At 41.2% G+C, this 25397-nt stretch overlaps 1 protein-coding gene across 3 annotated transcripts in view; it reads right to left on the bottom strand.

Annotated features, from left to right (window-relative positions):
• cltca (clathrin, heavy chain a (Hc)) overlaps window positions 1-25397 on the bottom strand; it is a 43619-nt gene that overhangs the window by 16722 nt on the left and 1500 nt on the right. Inside the window, exons 2-12 of one of the 3 annotated variants that reach the window (XM_030068638.1) lie at window positions 12718-12925; window positions 12243-12245; window positions 8690-8958; window positions 8257-8418; window positions 8017-8130; window positions 7171-7344; window positions 3068-3265; window positions 2139-2339; window positions 1408-1560; window positions 1018-1140; window positions 7-144 (exon numbers count right to left, since the gene is read on the bottom strand). In XM_030068638.1, coding sequence (XP_029924498.1) covers window positions 7-144; window positions 1018-1140; window positions 1408-1560; window positions 2139-2339; window positions 3068-3265; window positions 7171-7344; window positions 8017-8130; window positions 8257-8418; window positions 8690-8958; window positions 12243-12245; window positions 12718-12925 — 1743 coding nt within the window. Of the gene's footprint in view, window positions 1-6; window positions 145-1017; window positions 1141-1407; window positions 1561-2138; window positions 2340-3067; window positions 3266-7170; window positions 7345-8016; window positions 8131-8256; window positions 8419-8689; window positions 9520-12242; window positions 12246-12717; window positions 12926-25397 lie in introns of those variants that run through there. The other 2 variants (XM_030068640.1, XM_030068637.1) reach the window with 2 other exon arrangements.

Genomic DNA, 25397 nt, shown 5'->3' on the forward strand with positions numbered 1-25397 from the left:
GTTTACCTGTGGAGCATGCATGAGGTTCATCTCCAACAGACGAGTCTGCAGTGGTCCCTCTGAGGGCCTGTTGTTTTTCAGGGCGTCCAGGAGGAAGGAGGTGCACTGCTGGATCAGGTTGTACTCCATGAACACGTCCACGATCTGGACACAGATGGAGACACACAGGAGAGAATTTAAAATACAAAGAGGAGGAGAAAACACACGGAACTGCTGTTATCCTGACGGACATTATTAGCTGAAGGTTTTCACGACAACTTGTTGAATTTTTATTTTTAAGATTTAACACTCCTGCTACATACACATGCAGTTAAACTCGAGTTATTCACCACTACCAGATCTAACATGACACAGATGTAAGGTCACACATCGCTTTGAACCTGCTCAAAACCCAGTTACAATGAAAAGTTAAAGTTGGTTAAGTACAAACAAATTTTAAGCTAAGTGCTATTTCCTCTTCCAATAATCAAACACTTACTTAAACTGCTTAAAGGTAATACATAATTCTGTCAGTTCTGCCAAACTGCAGTGCAGGGAGCTTGCAATGGCAGGCAGAAGGGCAGAGGTGCACATAATTACACTATAGGTTAGTTAAGGAGCACAGATGTTGGCATGTCTTATGTCGATGTCTATCAAATAGTCTGATCGCAAATAAATATTTGGGTTGATTCTGCAAACTAATTCCAGACATGGGACAAGAAAAGATAGTGAAGCTCACAGTATAGGCCACAAAGTTTATCTTAATTTAGAAAATTACAGTGAGACCTGATCCAAACCCCCAAAACATTCCATAAAAACCCAATCTGCCCTGAGCTTATAGGGTAACAGTAATTTTGTGAGCCCAAACCAAACTAAATTAAGTGAACTAAATGTGGATGGATCCATGAGTTTAAGGCATAAATGTTATTAAGGTCTACCACAGGGTCTATTTCCATTCTTAGGAGATGATAAGGTGGCAGAAATAATCATGTCAAGCTTCATGACAGATGAGGAGAAAATCTTCCCCCCTCCCCTGACCTGCGTGATGTCAGCCAGTGGCTCCTCATCCTGGACCAGCATCTGGGCAAACTGCAGGCCCTGCTCCGGATTGATCCGCATCACATTCCTAAGCAGGAAGATCCAGTCTGGAGTGTAGCCCACCTGGAAAAACCACAAAAGGGATATGTCTACTATTTAAACACTTTTGATTTTCCCTTTCTTTCTTTCTTTTTAAAAAAACCCAGACGTATTATGTTATCACACCCTTCACTTTTAAATGATCATAAACAGTCCAGAAATTAGGGCTGGCTTTGTTATTGCGATTATTTCATATGGGGTGTCTCTGGCTGTAGGGACCAAATAGTTTGTCCTTTGGGGTATTTAAACATCTAAACAAGCTCATATATCATCTTAGAGAGAGAGACATACCTTTTTGGCATACAGGACAATCTTGGGGAACTGGCCTGTCTCAGCAAAGCACTGGATGACCTTGTTGGGGACGTTGGCTCTCAAGTAAACACTGAGAGCCAAGGTGGGGTCCACCGCCTTCACCAGGTCACCCAGTTCCTCAGAACACTCCAACTGGAAAATAGTAGTAACGTCAGCACTCGGAACTAAATCAGGAAATAGGAAACTGGTCTTTTATAAATAAATAGCTTTAATGATCCTCCCTAGGGAATTTAGATTTTGCAACACCAGATAATAAAATACAGCAAAGAAAAATCTGACATAATTAATTCAATAGTCAAAATATTGGCATATTAGAGCATATAAAACGAAAATATATTAATTTATAGTACACATATGCACATGTGTAATTATACTGAAACAAACAAAATGAAAAAATTCAGGAAAAATATGTATGTGTGAGATATTCTGAGAAATATGAGACTACCTGCAGCATGAAGATGTGACTCAGATGTACATGAATTTACAGCACAAACACAGCATCATTAGCTCTCCAGTTTACAATTCAGGAAACTTGGAACAAATAAAGTCTCTAAGAAAACCACTTGAGCTGGAGAAGGAAACTCTACAGATGCTTTAAATAACACATGATCTCACATCAGCTGAGATAATGGACAAGTCTTGTAAACACATAGGCGGCTCAAGGAAAGCCTCTTCCTCCGAGGGGAGATTGAGATAGAGATCTGGCATACCTTGTCCTCCTTCAGCCACTTCTCCAGAAGCTGCTTGCGTCCCTGCTGGAGGACTGGCCTGCACAGCTCTAGGGACTCAAATTTGTTGAGCTGGCCCTGGTCCAGCAGGATGCCAAAGTACTGCAGCAGGGGGGAGGTCTGGCCTGGCTGGGCTGGGACACTCTGGAAGCGACGGATCGTGTCTGGAGTACGCAGGATACCCTAGAGAAGTATTGCAAGGCAGATAAGACAACAAATTATCAAGGTGAAAGCAAGAAAACTCGAGGTTCAATCACAAGGTCACAGGGTTCTATTGTTAAAGTTTTGCCTCTCATTTACACCTGTTAAGAACCCCATAAGAGATGAAGATGAATATTTGTTTCTGGTGACATTTGCACTAATTTTTGGTGAACTCTGAGCCAAAATTTCACATAATATATATCTGCATTTGGCAAATGGAAATACTGTTGACTGTTGGTGGTGTTGACTTCTGTAAGAAAATCAAAGATAGAGAAGGCAAACAATTCTATTTGACTGCACATTAGCTAATTACAAAAAGCAACATGAGAAAGAAGCTGCAAGGTTGATATTTAGCCTCCAGACAGAAGTAGATACTAAACAATAATAATAAAAGTAATGTTAGTTTATTGGTTATTGGCTAACTACAGCCTATTTTTAGTTTTAGTTTATTTTTCACTGGAAGGTAAATTGGGTTTCAGCCTTCATCAACAATTCCCTAATTCCCTTTTTTAGGCACACAAAATGCTTACACATTGCTGATTTTCTGGCACATTTTGATGGCTACACAGTTGCAATATTAACTCCTCTCTGTTAGCTACGGTGAGCCCTGAATACACAACATACGCAATTTACTCTTGTGAAAAGTTTTGACTGGCACAATCTCATGTGAACAAAGGCATGACTTGACCCAGTGCTATCCAGAGGTTTACCTTTGGTGCATTGGCAGCCACCTTGGCAGCCTCAGAGTAGTTGCCCGCTGCAAACAGGTTATTGAACTTGCGCGCAAAGAGCTCTTCAGCGCCAGCCAGATTGTTGCGAACAGCTATGCGCAGGGCCAGATCAGGATTCTGCAGCACATTGGTGATGTAGGGGATGATGTTTTCCTCCTCTACACATACTGACAGCACCTGGGACACAGGGATAGAAAAAAGTGTGAGACTTAGAGAGGTTGTTACAGTACAGTGCAGCAGAAACCAAACAGGATGCTACCCTGTAATCATGCTGTCGTGTTTTGTCCTTTTAAAGCCTTTTTTTTTGTATGAATCACAAAGTTTTCACTTCAGCACAGAGTCCTGTCAGCATTGGCCCCAACCACTGGTCAGGTGTAGGGTCCACTATTCACACTTGATGACATTTTATGTCTGTTCATGAGGTTACCACTATGTATTGCTTCTAAAAGCCTGGTTCCGACAGGTAAGTCGATTTGTGACATTGCATGTAAACAAAAGACACAGTCAAGTGTGTGGGGGAAGCACAGAGGTGTTTGTTTTCCTTAGTGAGGTAAAGAGGCCTTCAACCTTTTGTCCTTCTGTCACCAAGCCAGCCACATTTTTTTTTTTTTTTAAAATGTCTTCTCCTAGGAATGAACAGTCTATCAGATAAGGAGCAGGAATTCAAGGAGGTAAATGTCCCAACTCTCAAAATGTCCCACAAAGCCCCTATGGCTAAAACTGCCTGTGTGAAGAATATTGCCCCTGAGGCAGCAAATTTAGGATCTGCCAGAGAAAATCATTGTCATCCAGAGAGTGCAATTTGGACTGCAAGTGATGGATACTTTTTTTTAAACATAGCTTAATAATGTCCACATCACACAGGGATAAATGAACACATGCTGCGTTGCCTTGCTGGGCCTGAGGTTGGCAGTGAAGGAGCTTAGCTGAATTCCACTGTGGGCACATTAACATTAAACTCTATTACACGCAGTCTGTTCCTGAGTTGTGGCTGCTGAATGGCAAGTGTATCATTACTGAGTCAGTCTAACGCATGGCTTTTGTGAACGACTGGCAACAGAGAAAGGAGAACAAGTCAAACGAAAGGGCGGGATGGAGAAAGGGGAGGGGGGACTAGGGAAAAAAAGAGTGGAGGTTGGCCCCGCTATAAACAAGCCCAGCAGGTCAGTGTCCCAGTGTCCCAGCTGTTAACACGGGTGAGTACACTTCTTTCTTCCTGCCACTAAAGCGAGGTCACTTACCCGCTATAATAGCACAGGCAGACTAATCAGGGGTAGCTGAGATAGGGGAAAAAACAGGCAGAAAAAAGGGGTAAAAATAGAGCCCTTAGTGCAGATGCTGTTTTCCATTCAGTACTTGGTGTGTGTGTGTGTGTGTGTGTGAGACAGAGAGAGCAACTGCAATGACCCAAAGAGGTGGAGCGGCTGGTATTGATGTCAGTAATGGGTATAGAGAGGTAGGCCGGAACAGGATTCTGACTTGAACCAGGCCCAATATTTTTAGCTTAATGGCTGATTAAAAAATAAAATAAAAAGCTCTGACATAAAATAAAGGAAGAAGACACCTTTGTCACCTAGATTTGGCTAGGAATTAGAGGGTTACCAGTTTTACTTAAAACCATGATCTGACAGTCGGTTACACCATTTCAAATGTTAATGAACTCGATACCTGTTCTTTGTTAATGAGCTTTAAAACTCATAATTATTGCATCAACCAAATTCAGTATCAACCAGTCAACTGTCCAAGTTCAGAACTCTCACAGCCATGGTGCTGATTATCCATGATTCAGCTGATATGTTTGTGCTGTGTATTATATGTTGACATAATAGCATTAGTTGTGTTATCATATTGATGCAGACAGTTCATAGCACTGATAATTTGTCATTTTCAGTACAAAGTATGGTGACATGACTGAAATGTGTGCAAGTAATCATTTAACATGTTCAGCATCTTTTAATAACATGACAATAACAAAAAACATGATAATATTAGACACAATAATTGTGATTTCAAATTTTCTATTGTTGACTAAATAGTAATAATATATAGTCTGTGACTAAAAACTGTTTATCCATAACCTCAACTAAAATAGTTACTTGAACCAGCTGAAGTGCAATCAATGGCATTTAATTACACTGATCAGAGTTAGAGGGGAAAAACACAAGTCTGCCAGAACAATTGCTCTCAACAAGAGAACACCAAGCCTCAAGTGACAGATGAGCTGGAGTATCGTGTGGTACACTGGCCCAGAAACACCCACACAGCATAGTGAGACCATAGAGCAGACACCACAGGTCTCTCCCATGCCACTGACGTGGACGGGAGTTGAGGGCTGTGATTGGAGGAGAGGGCCGGCACTAAGGGGATTGAGAGCACCAGGCTGTGCCTCCCACTGCACATCACATGCTGATGGGTAGTGGGCCTTTTTCCCCCCTCTCACTCTGCCGTTGTTTCTCCCTCTGGTTTGTGTGGAGCAGCTCAGTGCTGCAGCTTTTCTCAAGAATCCTTGCATCTTGCATCTCAAAGTCAGGTAAGGTCTAGCAGTTCAGTGCAGACACAGCATCCAAGAGCCTGACACTGATACACACATAGAAGTAGAAGCTGCAAACTCCAAGGTTCCCAAAAAGAAACTCGCTGACAAGTACAGGGACCAGTTTAGGCATCATATACCCACATGCCTCTCTCACATAAGCTTAACTTTTCTGTTTGACTGTCAAATCCAACTGGCAGCAAAAAAGCATCACCTTCATCTCAGTTTCCAGGCTTTTTGTTAGACTCTACAAATGTTAGTCCTGAGGAAGAAAGGAAAATTCACATCCCAAGCCAGCAGTGGATTTCAGATGTTCATGCTGCTAATCTTGTAAGATTGGCACCTAGTGCCGGGCTTGTGACGCAAAAAAAAATAATAATAATGGTGTTCATTATTCATTCACATACAATATTACTTTAGTTAGTCCTTCATGGGAGCAATAATTGTTTATATTAATTGCTTTGTTATTCTTCTGTCAACAGAGCCAGTGTCAAAGGTTATTCTCCTTGTTGTATTAAATCAAAGCAGTGCAGAAAGTCTGTGAGAGGATGATATCATATAATGATATGATATTGTATGATAATCATATTAAAAAATCTGAAGGGCGCTTCAATAAGAATTTTAGGAACTGATACCATAAAAGGTTTACGTTACGGGAACTGAAATTGTAATGTATCACAACACATGAAGCTGGGAAAAGTAATATTATTGTAAAGCATTACTAAGTATCATGTTACCACCCAATGCTGTTGATAACCGAACCATTCAAGTAGAGTCACTGTCCTATTATCACTGAGATCACTGCCTCAGCCTAAGTGTGTGTGTCTGTGTACGCACACACTCCGATGCCCCAGCACGGCGGATCTGTCACTGCCTCAGATCGGCTTTCCTCTTTTCACTCAATTATTCATGTGGTGTGTGGCCTGGCTGGAACATTATTCATCAGCTGGCTGGATCCAGTTCTCCACGCTGGTACAGCCTCACAATGGCAGCTAGAGACCAGCCTCCCCCTCTCTCTGAGAAACACTACACCTTGGATTATTTATAATGCCTAAGAACAAAGGCTGAGCTTGCCTGATGACGACAGACAAACAAGAGGAGCAGTGTTGCTGTTATTACCCCATTCAATACATGATGTTTGACATAGTGCTCATTTACATTCATAATCTTCTGCCAACTTATGCTGGAAAATATGATTAGAGAGGACATCAGGGATGAATAAAGCAGTGGTTCTGTTCTGGGCCTTTGATATAAGTGATGTTAGGTGAGAAGGACAACTGGTGTAGTCAGCTTATGCTGTATTCTACCCTGGTTTCCTCTGCTGTCCCCTGAGAGTGCGCTAAACCCAGGGTGTTGCTAATCAGCACCACCCTGGGTTTAGCTACAGCTGAGGCTTCTGACTTAACAGCTACCTTAATGAGATGCATGACTTACCATGGAAGACTTATTATAAATTCTACTCTGACATGAGCGAGACTCAACTGACAGGCTAGGCATCAATTTCATTCCAGTTGCATAAGCAGTGAAGATGGGCAGAGGCTGACATTTGTACCTGTCCCTTCCTGTTGACCCCGATGATTCCTGAGGTGGCCTCGTGTGGGGCAGTGACAAAAATGGTCTCGCCACTGATCCGGTTCATGTAGATGCAGGTGCCCGTCTCCAAATCGTATAGGTGTATATAGCCGTATTTGGTGATAAGAAAAACCACATCTTGCTTGGAGCTTATCTGAAGGGAGAGGAAGAAGAATCACATACAAACAGCACATAAAATTACCTCACAATTAGTTTTATGTTATGTTATATCTTAAAGTAAATAAGGAATAAATAAGGAAATTATCAAAAAAAAAAAAGGCTTCATTTTCCTGCCATACTATGTCACAAGATCACCCTAAAGCTGAACTAGATCCCTCCCCTACAATGGGTCAGTTACAGTGCAGAAGCCATGAAGAGGCTAGAACAGAGGATGACTGACAGGCAGGTCATTAGTTTGATCCTTGGGAGGATCAAACCACTGCATTCCTTTGTTCAAGAGAGAAAATAATTGTAGAGCCTGACCAATACTGGATTTTGGGGGCCGATACTGATACCAATATTGAATTAAAAAACTCAATATTGATATATTGGCCAATATATAAATTAACACACATATTGCTTTAACCTGTCAAGATAATAAATTTCTGCTTTGTACCCTACAGGGATGCACTTAATTTTGAAAGAGGTCCAGTAAAGCCTGTTCTGCAGGTTACACTCTGCCCACAACAAACTTAACATGCACAGGCCTACATGTGAATGTTTCCTCTATGGATGGAAATTGGTAAACTTTCAGCCAGTAGTTTTCACAGATTTCAGATGCTGAGTGTTCAATTAAACACCTTTAAGTGGCGACAATGCTCCATACCTGCATGGCCACAGGGAAATCGTTCTGGGCCTCTGGAGGGAAAAACACATCCACTGCCTTCTTTGGAAATGGCTGGTTACCAGTTGGTGGGGTTCCCACTTCAATGATGTGCAACTGTGTCATAGATAGAATACACATAATAAATTTAAAAAAAATACAGTGAGGAAGCTTTCCTAGAGAAATGAATAATGTCTAATATGTTAAAATCTTTTTCCCTACTATGTGATTAACATCACTCACCTTCCCCCCAGCCTGGCCTCTGACAGCGAAGCAGAACAGAGTGGACTCCTCAGTGTTCCCCTCCATCTTGAACTGGGCGAAGCTGGCAGCGTGACCCTCAATGGGCTGAGAAACCTTCCTGTCTACAGAGTACAGCTGCATGGCTCCCACCACACGGTTTTGCTGAAACAGACAAAAACAACACACACAAATTGTTGCATGGCTGCCACCCCACGGTTTTGTTGAAACAGGCAAAATACAACACACATAAATTGTTTATATATGTTTTCAACAGAGTTCTTTGCATATATTCACTACTGGATGGATGGATGCTTAATCATCCCCTTTGGGAAATTCAGGGAATAACTATGGGCTTTGCTTGACAGGTACAATTCTGCACGATAAAGCTCAATGTGTTCGAGAAAAACACCAGACACCGTTAGTAGGCAGTTACCTGGGCTGAGATACCAATGAGCAGGAGCCATTTCTGCTTGGCGTCAGTGCGGTAGTTGATAATCTGGCAGCCAGCCAGGCTGGAGTGACGGTCAAACACTTTGACAGGCTGTGAATCACCCTCCATGCTCCAGTGGTAGACGGCATTGTCAGTCACAAGTGCCACTGTGTTGAGGGAGATCCACTTCCAGAAGGTGACGTCGTCCGTCATGGTGTGCGCCTTCATCTTGCTCTTCATTTCAATGTTGAAGATCTGAAGAGTTTTGGCGGCTGTGGGGAGGGAAAGAGGGGCAGGAGCCAGGGCACGGAAGAACATGTTATGGTTTCTGACTTGAATGTCAACCAACACCCATACATTCAGAATCAAGACAAAGGCACATACACATGGGAAAAAGTAAACACCAAATTCCACTTGAAAAAGAAGAGTCATGTTTGAAATATTGTAAGTCATGGACCAGCGATCACCAGACAGGAGGGCCATGACTGACAGATAGGGGGCACCGTTCATGCTGTAGTTAGGCCTCATATCGGGCGGAGGCCCTGAAAACTGAGATTGTGAGATAACTGGCATAGAAAAGAAAAAAAAGCAAAACTCAATTGAATGACTGTTTCCAATTATGTTAAAAGGGTTACCATTATTTCAATTGTATCACAAGCAATCAAGTATGTGGTTACAAATTGGTTTTCGTTCCTAAGCTTATACTGATCCAATATGAATTGAGAAGCAGATTAAAAAAAAAACCTTCTAATTAGCCTAAAGCACAATGCATTAAGATTAAGTAGACATTCAATGGACCAGGACTAATGAGTAAAGCTCTTTTCAGTAACTAACTACTTCACATCTAGTCCAGTGGTTAAAACAGAGACAAAGTAAGTGGTGGGTCTCCTAGTGGGCTGTGTTGAGTTTGAATGACTGAGTGCATACATATCTTTCCATAAGTCATTTTAAAGCCAAACAAATGTAGACCAAACACATGTCATTTCACAAAATGGACCTCAGTTTTTGAAATATGTTTAACATGTGTAATGTACAGTCGTTTGAACCGACTACTCAGCCCAACCCATCAACTGAGTAGCCTTCATGAGGAGACACAGAGCAGAAGAAAAAGCAAGTCACAAACAACTCACAAAGGGCAAACACACCTGCATCCAAGTCAAATGTAGAAAAAACTAGATAAAGACAACTAAAACACAGTAGAGGGGATGGGTAGAAATCAAGCAGTGAAGGGGCTTTTATTTCAAGACTCAAAGAAAATGTTTCTAATAATGATCATGGTCAATTTCTTTACAACTAAGGTTAAATATCTTTAGCATTGTCTGCGTAACAGACCATTGACTAAATGTTTAGAAAAAAGTTCACTCACCTGCATTCTTTGTTATGTTAGTTTGGGTGAATGTGGTGAGATAAAGCCTTATTAAGAAGCAGTGTGATCCCTGTTTAATCATTATTAAGTAGTCAGTGACGACGTGAGAACAAGCAAAGACTAATGTATTAGCACAGTGTTCAAAATCATTTTGCCATTACTAAGCCATGAGATCAGAATAGAGTAAGCAGTGTAGCAAGTGTACCATTTGCAGCAGCAGCCAAATTTCAAAGAGCAAGCAAAATTGACTTGATTACATCACATTAAGCCATTGGAGTGGTGCGTGTGCACTTTGTCTATCCTAAAGACACAGTTACATGAAAAAAGTCAAAGCTTGGTACTGTGTCACATGACAGAGTCAGTTGAAGAGCATCATACGGTCAACTGAACAGGGAGGGATTGACAGTTGGGAGGGAGAGAGGGGAGGAGTATACTCACACTAAATACATACTGAAGAGCAGATAGGTACTATTTTAGCAAATGCGGGGCTCTCTATACACTTCTTAGCTTATCATTGTATCTACCATACAGATCTCGGAACTGATCAATGCAAAATGATCACAACAAGCCTTCCATATTCCCACACTACAGCTCTGTAGTGGCTTACGAGAATGTGCATGACTCAAATGCTACTGTAACTGCTGTATAATGTTTAACCAGGTGGCGTAATGTGCAGTGGTGCAAGCGTTGTAATGCTTGGCCCTGCTCTATTCTGTATGTGTTTGATGGTGATGAGATACAACTCTGTGGAATTCAGCATGCACGCTGTACTGTGACCTCTGACTGTGTCTCAGTCACCGTGTGAAGCTGTGTCCTCCTCTAAAGACAAAATAGCCAGAAACTCTTGACATCCTGTCCTTTTAGCATGCAAAAAATGTCTCATTTGGATATATTATAAGCTTTCTGACACTGATCTTAACAAATAAATTCACAAGGATAAAAGATAAAACAAACACACACTACCACGCCTGCAAAACTTTCTAACTATTCACATTACCACAGAGCAAGCACAATCCATAATACAAATAGCATGTGATTCACCCATACCTAACTGATGTTACATGAAAACTTGAGTCTTAATTGTTGGTAGTTAATGACAAAAGCTATACAAGCTGGAGTAAATAACAGGATCACTGAAGTGTTCGCACAACCCTTTCCTCCATTGAAACCCCATGAAGAACTAATGGAAGGCTACATGAACCTTTGAAAACCACAAAATTAGGGCATAAAATTATAACCATGGGGAGAGGGTCTTTCCTAAATCCTAGCAATGCCATTTGATAAGGATTTACTCACACTGTTCTTAAAATCCTGTTTTAATAGGTGGAGAGGGAAGAGGCCAAGACACATGCATACACAAAGCTCTTTCATTTGATCAACTAACCAAAGGCAATCAAAGCGGTTGGTAACTTTAACTGCAGATCAAATGTTGGCTGATCTAATTTTCACCCCCGACATGTATCAAAAAAATACCACTAACAGACTTCACACAGGCTACAAATCAGCACAACAAGCCTACGTCTTCTGCTAGCAGGAGCAATCAGTAATGTTCAGCCCTAGCCGTAAATGACAGTGACTGGAAGAAAACTAGTGCAGTAGGAACTAACAAATATGAAACAGCTGGGAAATAGAAGTGAAATGACAGGCTTAAGTAATTACAATTGCACACAAATGGGGAAAGACAAACGATTTCAAAATGTAAAATAAAAAAATATATATTAAAATGAAATTATAATTTTCCCCACAGTAATTCCACCCCTAAAAGACGTTCTAAATCACTTGTACAGCTAATTAAAAAAACAAAACAATGGAATGCCAGCAAGCTATAAGGCTGTGAAAGCTAAATCCTGTTTATGAGGAAGTATTTTTAGTATCTTAAATTTGGAAAAGTTCTGAAGAGACATTCAAAGCTTAAAACATTTAAAACTCTTAAAGAAAACACACTTAGAGCAAGACTATAAACTCACTTTGTTAATATCATACCAGATACAGAGCTGAAAAAATGTTATCAGTCCTATGACAGAAAATAAGGTGATGGCAGTTTCATCTGCAGTTAGAGTGATTGTGTCTGCTTAATGAGGCTTGTGCGCTTATCAACTTGAACAAAGTAATTTCTGAGCTAAGCATATCAATACTGATTTAAAAACAGGATTTATACTTCCACAATGAAATAGTTAAGTTTCAACTCACCGTCTGCATACACATAAGAAAGCAGTAAAGAAAAAAAGAAGAAAAAAAAAACAGAACAAACGACAAAAACAGACAGAAACAAAAACAACACAAAAGTCAAAGCAATTATGGCTGCTCGACAAAAAGGATCAAAATATGCTACTTTGAATAATTAGAGGACAATGTTTGGGAAACAGATACATGTTGGCCAATAAAAATTACTTTACAACAGAAAACTTAAGTAGCTGGATGTATGTGGACATAAACAGATGGCAATTTAAAATATTCTTAAGCAGTGAATGGATAACATTGCTATATTACATAAATGTCAAAACTGAATAAACAGATGTCCCTTAAAAGAATTAGTTAAGGTTTAAAACTGTAACAATATATTGTACTTCTACTTAGATTGCCAAGAGTGCTTCACCGACAGGGTATGATATCTCCTAAGCTCAGTGAAACAGATGGGGTCTTAACACTCATAGCTTTGCCGTACCTTTAAGTGCGATGACCTTGCTGGCAGGGTTCATGATGGCGCTATCAGCGGAGATGGGCCTGCGGATGGGTGAGTTGGGGTCGGCCATGTCAATGATCACCACCTGGGCTTGCTCACCCACCTTCTCACGGATACAGATGAACTTATCTGACTCCATGGTCAAGGTGCTGAAGCCTATGTTGGCTGGATTTATCCCCAAGTTTTGGAGCTGTGGGAAAAGACAACGGGAAGTGTGTTAAGTTTTGCAGGGATAGGCTGCACCACATTACATTTAAATTGGATACCATTTGACAAACGAATCAGACATGTGGTGGAGAGGGTCACACTCTTGCCATATTCATGCTGCTCCTCTAGAACTAGTAGTTCATTTTAATTTCCCTGCATATTAGTGCAACAGTTCCCAAGAGATGCTAGGAAAACCATGTGGCAGTGAGAAATACATGGGGAAAAAGACATAAAACATCTGTTGAACAACTGAAATGGACATTGGGGAACTGCAGCAAGTGTATCTCATTTATGTTAGAGGATTCCCGAAAGCTCCATAATAGGGCTGAATAATTAATAGAACTATTATCAAAACTGTAATATGGCACTATTTCAAGTATTTCAATGCAAGATGACAAAACACTGTTGTAAATAAAATACTATGGTGCGAAAGAGACACCCTGGCCTACAAATTGTATTTTCCAGATGTAACAAAAAATGTTTGTTTGGTATAAATGTCACACCATCATCATTTTAATAGCTTTTATAGTGCAAATGAAAATTAGAATCCAATACTTCTGCTATCCCAATATCTGTAAAATTAATCATAATAGGGTTTTTTTTCACCATATCATTCACTCCTACCACATAATAGACAGTAATAAGTGTTAGGCCTGAACAATATGGACAAAACCAAATACTGTATCATAATATCCTCATATCGATATTGTGATGATACTGTAGAGATGATTATTGGTGATGTCAGATATTTACACACATACAAGATTTCTGATAAACAATCATAAGTATTGAAGATATGATGACCAAGCAGGTAGAGGCAAATAATAAAACAGCTATAGCAGTTGAATACATTGAGAAAAAAGCATCCCTTTACTGCAATGCAGCCTCTAAAACCAGGGAAAGACAACTGTTATGTCATATCAACATATTAGAAGATCCATTATCCAGAATCCCAGATGATATCTAGTCTCATGTTATTATTGATATAACACTGACATATCACCCAGAAGGACTGCGCCTGGCCCTTTCTGAACAACAACAGCGTCTGATGTGAGAGCTTTGACCATAAACTCAGCTGCTGTCCACCGCCACAGCCAAGCCGGTGAGGTCACTGAGCCTGAAACAGAGCAGCAGCCCCTGTACACACATGAGCTGCACACTGACCGTGATGGTTACAGAGCCAGGCTGGGTGGAGGGCTGATGCAAGGCCAGGTTCTCAAAGTGCTGGCCAAAAAGGAAACTATAACAGCTTTACAAAAACACTGCAGTCTCATTGCTGGCCTTCTCAAAGCTCTGACTTCACTGTATTCATTACTGTCAGCTGTAGGAACAGACAGTGTATAAATTACTAAATAACTCAGAATGTTAAGCCTTGACAAATATCCGTGATGAAGACACTGGGGTAAAGCTAAATGAAGGATAATTTCAATCTTACAGATGTTTGAGACAGGAGAAACAAATATATTTATGAACCAGAGCTTAGCACTTCTGCTAAAATGTTCTTGACATTTTGATGACAGAGTAGGAGAAACTAGGGCTGTCCCAAGTACCTTTTTGGGGCTTCAAAGCAATGGCAGCAAGAATTCGACGGAATTTGAAGCTTTGCTACAACTGGGGTGCAGGTGGGGGGTTGCAAGAAATGTCCACTGAAATGTCTCTAGAGCATGAGTCGCCAGCAGTCCCACATGATTGATCTGGAGCTAGTGGCATTGCTCACTAAGAGCACTTTCTTTCATCTCTGCCCCTTTTCCACCAAAAAACACCTGGTGCTAGTTCGGAGCTGGTGCTAGAGCCAGTGCTTAACTGGTGCCAACAAAGAACCGGTTTGCTTTTCCACCGGCCAACAGCCAAGCGGAGCCAAGTTAGAGCCACGTCATTACGTCATCGTAAAACGTGATCACGTGGGTGTGCAAGACACTCGCTCGGAATCACAACAACAAACATGGACCACCCACCATAGCGATGCAAATACTGTACTGCTCGTGTGTTTACAAGCCTACATTGCAGTCCAGAGGCAAAAAACGCAATTATTGCCGGCTACCCGTCGTATTCGTGGTCGGAACGAATGGTGAGTATGTTTAGCTTTACGTTTATAGCGATCGCTGCTCCCGTTTGAGTCTGTAAGTCCGCCCACCAATGACGCGGTGGGCCACGTCATCGGTTCTTTCTCTGGCTCCTGTTTAGCCCCTGCTCGGAGTCGGTGCTTGCCTAGCACCAGTTAGGAACCAGTTTGGCACCAGTTTGGCCCCTGCTTGGGCGGTGGAAAACCAAAAAACTGGTGCTAAGTCAGGCACCGGCTCCGAACCAGCCCTGGTGGAAAAGGGGTACCAGTGGGCAGCATTTTCTGCTGAGAACAGACAATGCAAAAACAGTAGCTTGTATCAACCATCAAAAAAAAAAAAAAAAAAAAAAAATTCAATTACTGATTTTGCTGATGATTACCATGGCAATGATCAAAGATCTGAAGCATTCGGGTCTGCCTTTGAAGAAACAACATACAAAGACAACCTGTCTGGCATCTTGTATAAGGGACATACATAAGGCTTAACGTGCATTAGTGTAAAAGCTTGGGGCTGCAGGTGAGCAGCCAGCAAGCTCTACAGCCCAGTTCACTGCAAAGGCTGCCAATGGGGCATCCTGCCTGCCTTGTAAATCCCTGACACAGCACTACCTGAGGGCGGAAACATGGCATGGCTCTGCCAAGAAAGCACTGGGCAGGAGTGTTGCCATGACACCAAAACTGTGACTTTGGGACCTGTATCAGTAAGTGTTTCATGGTTTCGATTCTAAAATGACACTACTGCTACTAAATAATAAAATAAGGGCCAGCATTACACATTTAATACTAAAACAACATAGTCACATTAAACATCAGACTTTACCCCTATCAAATAGTTATTGATGACTATTATGAAGCAAAAGTGAGGGAAACGAAACTACAAATGTTTCCCACAGGACAGATTTTTGCTGTTGCAATTTCCCCCTGCTTTTGCAAGCCAGTAGCAATTCACAACAGTCATACATCTGGAAAATAAATTTCTGGTAAAATGTGTGGCAAACCTAACTTCTGTGCAAATTAACAAGTCTTTACAAGGATTCCCATGTGTGTTAATGTTATGCTGACTGATAATACATGTTACAGTGCAAACTAAAGTGCAGTTTTTCTAAAAACATTTGTACAATTTCTCAAATTAGGTACTTTTGGTATCAGTACTCTGTGCATCACTATTACAGATAGTAATATGTAAAAGTAATATGTGGACATGTGACATACTTGAAGACTTGGCCAAACCACCCACAAGGAGACTTTCACGGTTAATTTTAAAATCACAGTTTAGCAACAAATTTATATTTGAGCATTGCTTTTTGTTTTACAAGGTTCCATAAAAAAACATGAATTTATTCGGGTTCTGTGTGTTATTTGTAATGTCAATCTGCCACAGCAACACCCCTCCTCAAGTTACAATTGGGGACTGCAGAAGAAGCATCTGTCTGCTCAATCCTATAATCCAAAAACCAAATGCTCACATATCTCATAGGACTGAACTTGTGTAAGCAGCAATGCACACTGTTAGCTGCTACGAAGAGAAACAGGAAATGTCTCCAGCAGCAGCATTGACAGAAGAGAGAAGAACACTAAGCTGTGGAGTTGAAATACAGCAGTGTATTACAGGTCTGTCCTGTATAGAGCGAAAACGCTTCTCCACTGCCAAGAATAACTGATTGTAATCAGGTGAAAAAAAAGTGAAAAAAGAACAGATTTATATTTTGACCTCCTAACTTAAATTATTAACTGCCTGCTAAAAGCAGTTTTGTGAAACGCAAGCTGGCTCCCAGCAAAAGTGACTAGTAGGCTTGCGAGCCACAGCCACAATTTATCAGTGTGTTTTGAGGCTGGTGTTCATTTCAAGTCTTGCTAATGATAAAAGGGGAGTAGATGGCTGCTTTTCTGAACTGAGTGGCTTCACTGGCTGCCATTTGTCTTGGCTGAGGTCTAATCAGCAAACACATACCACAGTTCCAGGAAGTGCTCAACGAAAAGCGAGCACCTTTTATCAATGATGGGACACACCCTCCCTTACAGCCCAGCCCCCTACACACACACAGACACTTTTTCACTCATGTGTAACCTGTTTTTTTCAATGACACTGTTACAAATGACAAGGGCTGGGACCTCTTAATTTTGGGATCTATGACTTCCTCAATGCACAACACACAGATGGAATTGCAGGATTTGATCATGAAAACAGAATCAACTGTAAAATGAAGAATATCACGAAATTTGTTAAAACGTGTATGCAATTTATAAAAGTCAGGGTTTTTCCTGATCATTGTAAGTGTTTTATTAATAGTGCCTAAGGCGAATGAACAGAAAAAAAAAAAAACTATGCTCAGACTCTCTACAGTGTTTTGGTGTCATTTATGTTGCTGCAGCTTCTGTCCTCTGACTGCTATCTGTTTCACTAAGGGCAGGGCTCAGCCCCTCCAACAAATACACAGACAGAGCAGCAGCGAAGATGGCAGCCCTCATTTTTCATTGTCAGGCAACATCGGGTTATCTCTGGTTGGAAATGGAAACTGACCTTTTGACAGCTTGACAGTACTGCAAATATAATAAGTATATATCGCTGATAATCAATAATATTGTACCAAGATATCAATTTTTCCAAATGACATATTATTCCAGCCCCACAAATGACCTCATAGGACAACTAGCATTTCTGAGGAAAAAGCTTTTCCTGGCATGTTAGCATTTTTTTTTTTTTTAAGCATAAATCATACAACAATGTCCCTGGAAGTTCCCTGCCTCTTATCACTCCTGTTGTCCAATAAAAGGAGCCATGTTTATCAAGGCAGTGTTCATTAGTATTTATTTTAACAGTTGACAAAGAGAAGCAGGCCCCAGAGAGAATATAATTGATCCCTGTGTAAATCTGGTTTCAATAACAACTGGCAACTGGTTTGTTACATCTGCACACAAGAAAACATTTGTCATACTAGAAACACTGCCATCTCCCTAGAGATGACCTTGGACCTATTCAAACACAAAGTATGCTGATATTCTGCCTTTGTAGCAATATTAGCACAGTCTGTTTAGCGGCGCAGACACCTAAGATTGTATGAATTCATGTAGATCTTTCAAACTGTGATTCTGTAAATCAGCTACAGAGACCTAGGTGTCCTACATCTGCAATAGTAATCCAGCTAGACCGCAGGAGAGGAGGGTTCCCCTCTCTCTCAGCCAGGAAAACAGGAAAGAGCAAGAGGATAGCAGCTTGTCCTCATCACAATGAATGCTACCTCCGTCCCCTCAGATAAATAAATAAATACTCAGACAGATGTTGCACTGCAGACCACACCACAGTTTGGTCTGTCAGATGGGTTTGCTATGACAACACCATGGTAAAACACTGCTGTAACACTACTGTGATGTCAGTCAGTAGGAATTTGTGTGAAAGCAGGTCAAACCAGCAACATTACAACCAACCCAGAAAGTTACTCTTTTACTCTGATGTCTTATGAGGAGCATGATGTCTCAAAAAATCACCAAAGTGTGCTAATAAATGCAGGCTCTTTGTCATTCTACCCATTTAGCATGGCCTGCCTTTTCCTGGTGATGCTGCTTTTAGCCTTGTTAGCACAAGTGCTGACGGACACATGCAAGCACAAGACCTCTGATTCAAGAGGCCACTAAATAGCTGCATTAAAAACCCCATGAATTGGACTCTTACTTTCTTGATTTTATGTATTTCCTGTTGAAACAGGATGTTTGGGCAATTGAGAGAGAAACATAATTTTATTTGAAGGGACTGGTGGATGAGAGAGGATGTTTGAAAAATTTGTGAAAGTTTTATTGGTTGAAATTTTATTTTACACCCACTAGTGCAGGATGATGTCACTATTTAAGATACTCTGTTTTACAGGAAGTAGAAGTCATGTGAGGTCATTTCCTGGGCACTTCAAATATGACACTAGTGCAATCACAAAGACAAAGCAGACAAAGCAGAGGAAGAATAACAATCAATTTACTTGAGCACAGGGTGAAACCGTGAGTTAGCACAGCTATTATCTGCACAGACTAAGCTGCTGAGATGAAGCCAGCTTTGCGAGTGCAATGGGAGCTACAGACTGCCAACAAGGAGCACAGGGACTCACCATTAGGCCTCTCACCAACTATTACTATCATTACTCCCTTGACAAACAATTAACTCCACCCCTTTCCCTCCCTCCTACCACTCAGTGAAAGCTAAATCTTCACTGCCGAGTCTTCAATAACTGCCGTGGCAGTTGAGGGGAAACTTCCATGCACATCAGAAAATTATTGTATGTGTCATACTGAAACCTGCAAAGCTGATGTCAACCATGACACAGGATAGCAGGCTAGCTGCCATGCCAAGTTATCTAGATAGAGTCAGGAAATGACTGCCATATAGCTCACTGGATAGTTGATTGAGGAATAAACGAGGTTGCATCAACTCTATGGCAGCTAATAATCTACTCCGGATACCCGGTCTGTGGATGTACTAGGATGACACCTCCGGCACCAGAGACAGACACAGGACTGTACCTGAGTCAGAATTTCCTCAGTTGAATCAGATTCAGCCATTCAATACAACCCCAATTTAATAAATTTCATAGTCCTTCTGGCAATCATAAAATGCATTGGCACAATTTCCAATGTTGACAGACCACATTAATAATAAAGCATTTTTCATCACCCATAACCAAATGCAACAGAGTCATACAAACATATTTGAGCATTTAAAATCTACGACTTTAACTGCTAGACAATTTGAATTCTAATGCAGCTTTGTCAGAATAATGAGAAGTAATAATGAGACAACACACTGGTATGTCTGTGTAAATTAAACTCTAACTTTATTTTTTAAACTTGGAAATGTAAACAAATCATTAAACAACTCACACCTAACAGACCTAAACTCAAGGTCCTTTATGCGTTTCCCCCATTTTCTCACAGTGACATATAGCATGCATGTTTTCATATTCTAAGTACACTGTAGGTAGCAATGCGAGTATGTGTGTGCGTGTGGCTCTGTCTGAAATGGGATACATTTGTAGCCTGGGAGCCATACGAATCTGTGAGCTCATGTTTTATTTGCTCTGGCAGGTGAATATGGCCCACGTCCCATTCACACAAATTTCCACCCAGCCTGGCCCATTGGGCCAATCACAACCGTTTATCTAATATGGAGCAGGTTTGATTCAATGATGGACAGAGAAGTGCCACTGAGACATTTTCGTGAACAACCAAGATGGCTGCCGCTGATGTGGGGTGGTCTGTTGAATCTGCAAATCATGATGATATTAAACAAACTGGATGGTGTATTTTCTCTTGAAGAACAAAAGAAATGCATTAAAGCTAGTAGACTGTTTACATTTTTCTGTCACAGCACTACAGACAACATTTCGTTGCTCTGTTTGGTTGTAGGTGTATCCAATTGCGTCCACAGGCATTTTGGTCTGTGACTGTTGATAATGCTTCTTGGAAATCAAAAATGAACTGAAAGAACCCAGACTATTTCGCATTTGCAAATTGGTCAAGGTCATGAAACTGATCTGTTTTCTTGTGATATCGCAAAGCACAAGAATGCTTGCCTCAAACTTCTCAGTCAACTGCAAGGGGATTACAATAGCTGATTCGAACCATCAACTTACAAGCGGCAGCCCTAATAGACACATGCTCTACACCTTATGAAATTCTATGATTCTACAGCAACTGTTGGTGCAAAAAGTGCTGAATGTGGGTTGTGGAAACATTGTCCTACATATATTTATTTGCTACTAGGAAAGCTATAGCAACGAATGCATGCATACAAACCCAGCTCAATCTGTTGTAGGCTGGGACCTTGGAGTGAACCTTCACTCTGAGTGCACCACAGAAGCAAGTATCCTAAGGCAGGAAGATCTCCTTTTTATCAGCTGCATTCACAGTGGGAGCTGCACTGTGGAAAAAGGCCAACAGTCATCAGCTCAAGCCCAGGCAAATCTCCTCGCCTCATCAGGGGAATGAGGACTAATGGGGAAAGTGAGGTAATGATCATTCCCTGCATGGAGTTTGTTCACTCATACTTCAACTTTGGAGTGGAGATGATATTTTCTTGGTTTGATGTGCTGAACAGCAGCATACAAGCCTAACCCAAACAGAAAACACTGTGCCCTCTTACAAGAAAGCAATGTTAAAATTGAAAGTACAACATCCAATTCAAGCTAATGCTTTTTTTTTTCGGTTGTTGTACTTTCAGTTGACAGATGACATTAAGCAGTCAATATGGCACTACATCTGGTCTTTTCTATCTGTGCGTGTGGAATCACCCAGAATATTGTAAATATTCCTGCTGACCCCAAGGGAGCCCCTTCTGTTGATCTGACCCATCTGCTCTTCCTTCAGTGGCAAACGACACCTTGCTCAGCAGAAAAAAGCCCTACGTGTGTCCTGCACATGTAAAGTTCAAGGCAGGGCAGGGAAGGATGTACTATATAATGTGCTGAGGCTTGCAGCGCTTGACTGCAGAGCTCCACAACAGGAAACCAGGAGCCCATTGTCTATCAGGGCTGAAACAACAGGCTGGCTCAGTGCTGCCTCCTCCACTACCATGTGACACTGAGGGGTGGACATGTGACCAGTCCAGGGGTGAGGAGGAAGAGGGCTGCCCTAGCGGTTAGATAAAGGGAAAGAAGGGGGAAAAGAAGGAAAGAATGCAAGCAAGCACTTGTGGACTCCATCCATCTCCACTGCAGGCCAGTTCTGCTGAGGTGGTTTTGGGACTGCAGAGATTCCTTTTGCTCTGTGTCGATGCGGGTGGTGCTGCCAAATGTGAAGTGTTCAGCAAATCTATATCCTTGACAGCCTGTCACGAGATACCAGTAAGTCAGCTTCCACAAGAGTTCAAAGTGCACTGTGCAAACCTTTAAAGGTGAAGATTACAGTGCATGACAATAAAAACTCTCTTCGAGGGTTTTAGCAGGATTTAACAAGGCAGTGAGGATGGAGAGGTGTGTGACATTAACTGTTAAAAATTACTAACACATACCACTGACACTAATAAATCTGAATGTGCAATTTGACAGCCCTGGGACACTTTGCATCTGTTTAAGCAAAGTGTCCTGACATTGAGGGTGTTCATACTATGAGACGAAGGTGGACCACTCTCTTAAAAAAAATTCTCAACACTGCCACAAATCGTACAGTTCAAGTGCCACCTCTTTGGGGCATTCAAAGAATTCAATGAATAAAACTCTTCCTCAGACTACAACTCTCCACAACTTTTGCATTTAAAGCTAGAGGCTTTGTTTGCATAAATATGAACCTGGCAATAATTTGACACTTTTTGCATCTTCCCCCTCATCTCTGCAGTGTAAAGCCATTCATAAATTGGTGTAATGCTTTGGCTCTGGTTCAATCACAGTAGAGTGCTCTCTTCAAAGAAGCAATGAACCACAACCAACAAATTGAAAATGGATGGTTTGCGTTTCTGAGTTTCACCACAAGAGCTAAGGGATTACATACTTTGTAAACAAACCAGATCGCTGTGCATGTTTACATAATCACATACTGTAGTGAAACATTGGTTAAAAGGCTAAATGTTTTCTAATTGATGTGCAGTTCCACAGACCTACTATGGAACTGCACTGACTAGACCTCCGATCTGATATATTTGCTTTTTCCTTCCCAAAATCATCACCAGAACTTATTTGGCACCAGTAAGAAACTTGAATTGAAGAAACTCTGCTCTGTTACTTAATAATATTTGCAGGGGAAGCCTTTGTCAACACAGAGTTGGGCACAATGTCGTCATTCTATAAACAGGATCCAAGACCCATTCTTTCTCACCACTCCCAGGAAAACCATAGAAAGCAGCTTGTATGACAAACTAGTGTGTGTATGTGGTCTGACAGAGATATGAGGCATTAAGAAGCAGCCAATTTATTGTACATCTGAGAAGAAGGGTTATTCAACTGGACTCAACACTAAGCTGTATAATGGATGATATATAAAAATGCAAGCTATGCAAGTGGACCGGAAGAGTGAGAACACACGACTGCAGAGAGAGAGAGAGAGAGAGAAACCGAGGGAAAGGCTTGCTGTAGTGCAGCAATAGACAACGTACAACTACCTCTGACTGGCCACAGGTCCAGAGCAAATCAGAAGTCTGCATAAAATGTCAGGAACTTTGATAACTGCTTGCATGAACTTTGATTTTGACACCATCATATGGCTGTCAACAATCACACACAAAAACAGCTTCAGTGGGGTAGTGGTAAGGTATGGTGCTGCTTGCTATACAGCTCTCAAGTCTTTATCAGGTCTCATTATCAAAGGAAAAGGAATGAAAGGGGTATGCGCAGAAAACAATACAATTTTGTACATGTTTAAGGACATTCTGTGCTTTCTTTGCAGAGACCAAACAGACCCAAGCTACACCAATAGAACCATTTACTAGCTAGTAACCCTGTCTACAACCTTCCTGAAAACCAAATGCACAAAACAAAACAAGTTAAGCACCACCCCAGACCATCCCCAATACTATTGCTGAAGGCTAACAGAGTCAGATTTCTTGAATAGCTAGGCAACTGTTTTGAATAGCTTGGCATATATGTATTTAATCAAGCACATATGAGTCTAAAATAAAAATATAAAAGCCCTCATGTACAAATGAAAATAGCACCGCTTTGGGCATGTTTGGGAACTTGTAATATTGTAGCTAATCACTTCCACTAAGTTCACTCAGAGTTAATGTATCTGTGGCTGAACAAATATGCTATATCTGTACAGGAGTCATGGACCTGAAGGTTTTGCTACATTCTGTAATCACGGTTCCACAGCTGAGTAAGAAATCATCTCAAGGATGGCACCAGGAGGCAACATCAAGATGGCTAAAGTGACCTTATCGTACCAGCAAGCTGAGGCAATGCTCTCCCCACTGTCTTGTTTCCAGGGTGCTCCTCTACAAAGGCATACAATGCCTGACAGCCAGCAGAATTTATGTGTGATGTATACAAAACCCCTTGCTACTTCATTGCCCATAGCACTGATCCATCTTAACCTGCTCCAACTTAAGGGCAATGTGCGGACAGTTTTCTGCATGATCTGCTCAAGTGGTTGCATGCTGTGAAACATACATGAAACAGCATATGCAGGTCATGCATTAGTGATAGTAGTTGGAGATCCCTTGAGTGTTTATTAGTCACACAATGACCTTGATGTGCCAATGACACAGAAATCAGGGAACGCACACTTCAGTCACAGCATACAAGTTCTTATCAGCAAAAGCTACAGTTTGCTGCAGTTAGGTACAATAACCTGGGCAAAATGTGACATAATTTATTACTTTATGCAATAATATGTTCAGTGTGTACTCTAACGGGAAAAAACAGAAGCATAAATGACAACACTATAAATGACTACCTCAAGTGTACAAAATGTGTTGAAACTTGACACATTTACATGAAATGTGATACAACTTCTTCAATAGCAAAAAATTATACAATTTCACTATCAAATTAATAGTGCACATAAAGAGGCTGTGGCTTAATTGCACAAGCCTCTCCCTGTGCTGAAGATGAACTATTATGCACGGTACAGTTTCAATATATAGAATAACCTACACAATAATTCACCACTTCTACCTTGCTCTATCTTTTCACTCCCACTCCTGCAATTAAGATGATTTGAGTCAGATCCACTCCATAATCTTTGCACCACAATGTCACATAAAAGGCCTTTGCATAGCCTTGTCAAGCTAAGCCTCCATACAAACACTGGTGATATATATTAACTTATCAAAAGCTGCGAAAGTAGAAAGGGAAAGAGAATGGCTGGGCAACTCCAACACTATAGTGAATTGTGAGAGCAAAGGTAATACTACAGGTCTCATTTGTGTTAGTATCACCACAAGATGCATCTGCAATATCGTAAAAAAGTGTTCCTCAAAAACTGCAGCTTCCTCAAATACTGGCCATTCTCAAAAAATCTGTACTGTCGAGGCAGCAGTTTCAGGGTAGTAGGATGGAGTAAGTGCTCAGGACCTGGGCTGATGCCCACATCTGTAAGCATCCACCCTGCTGAAGTGTCACTGAATCATTACAGGCACCCAGGATGCTGCACTGCACCTGACCTTGACCTCGCACCTCACTGTGGAGATGAGCACGAGAAAACAGAACTTCCCTATAGAGTTTACCAAAGTAAGATATTATTTGTTGCGCAAACAACATCTGCAGTCTGTGTCAGAATTGAGGGAAGAAGGGAGAAACTTCAAACAACAATAGCGTAAGTCACTGGAAAGATGTCTGAGAATAAGGCCTAAAGCCATCAGTCTTACGAAGCTGTGAGTGACAAAGCCGTTTGTGTTCAGACCAGGCTATCCACCGAAACAAATGCTTAATTGTGCTCAGAAAATAAATAAACCAAGTTCGATAAACAAATGATGTTCCTG

Source organism: Myripristis murdjan, chromosome 14, assembly GCF_902150065.1.
Source record: "Myripristis murdjan chromosome 14, fMyrMur1.1, whole genome shotgun sequence".
NCBI classification, from domain to species: Eukaryota; Metazoa; Chordata; class Actinopteri; order Holocentriformes; family Holocentridae; genus Myripristis; species Myripristis murdjan.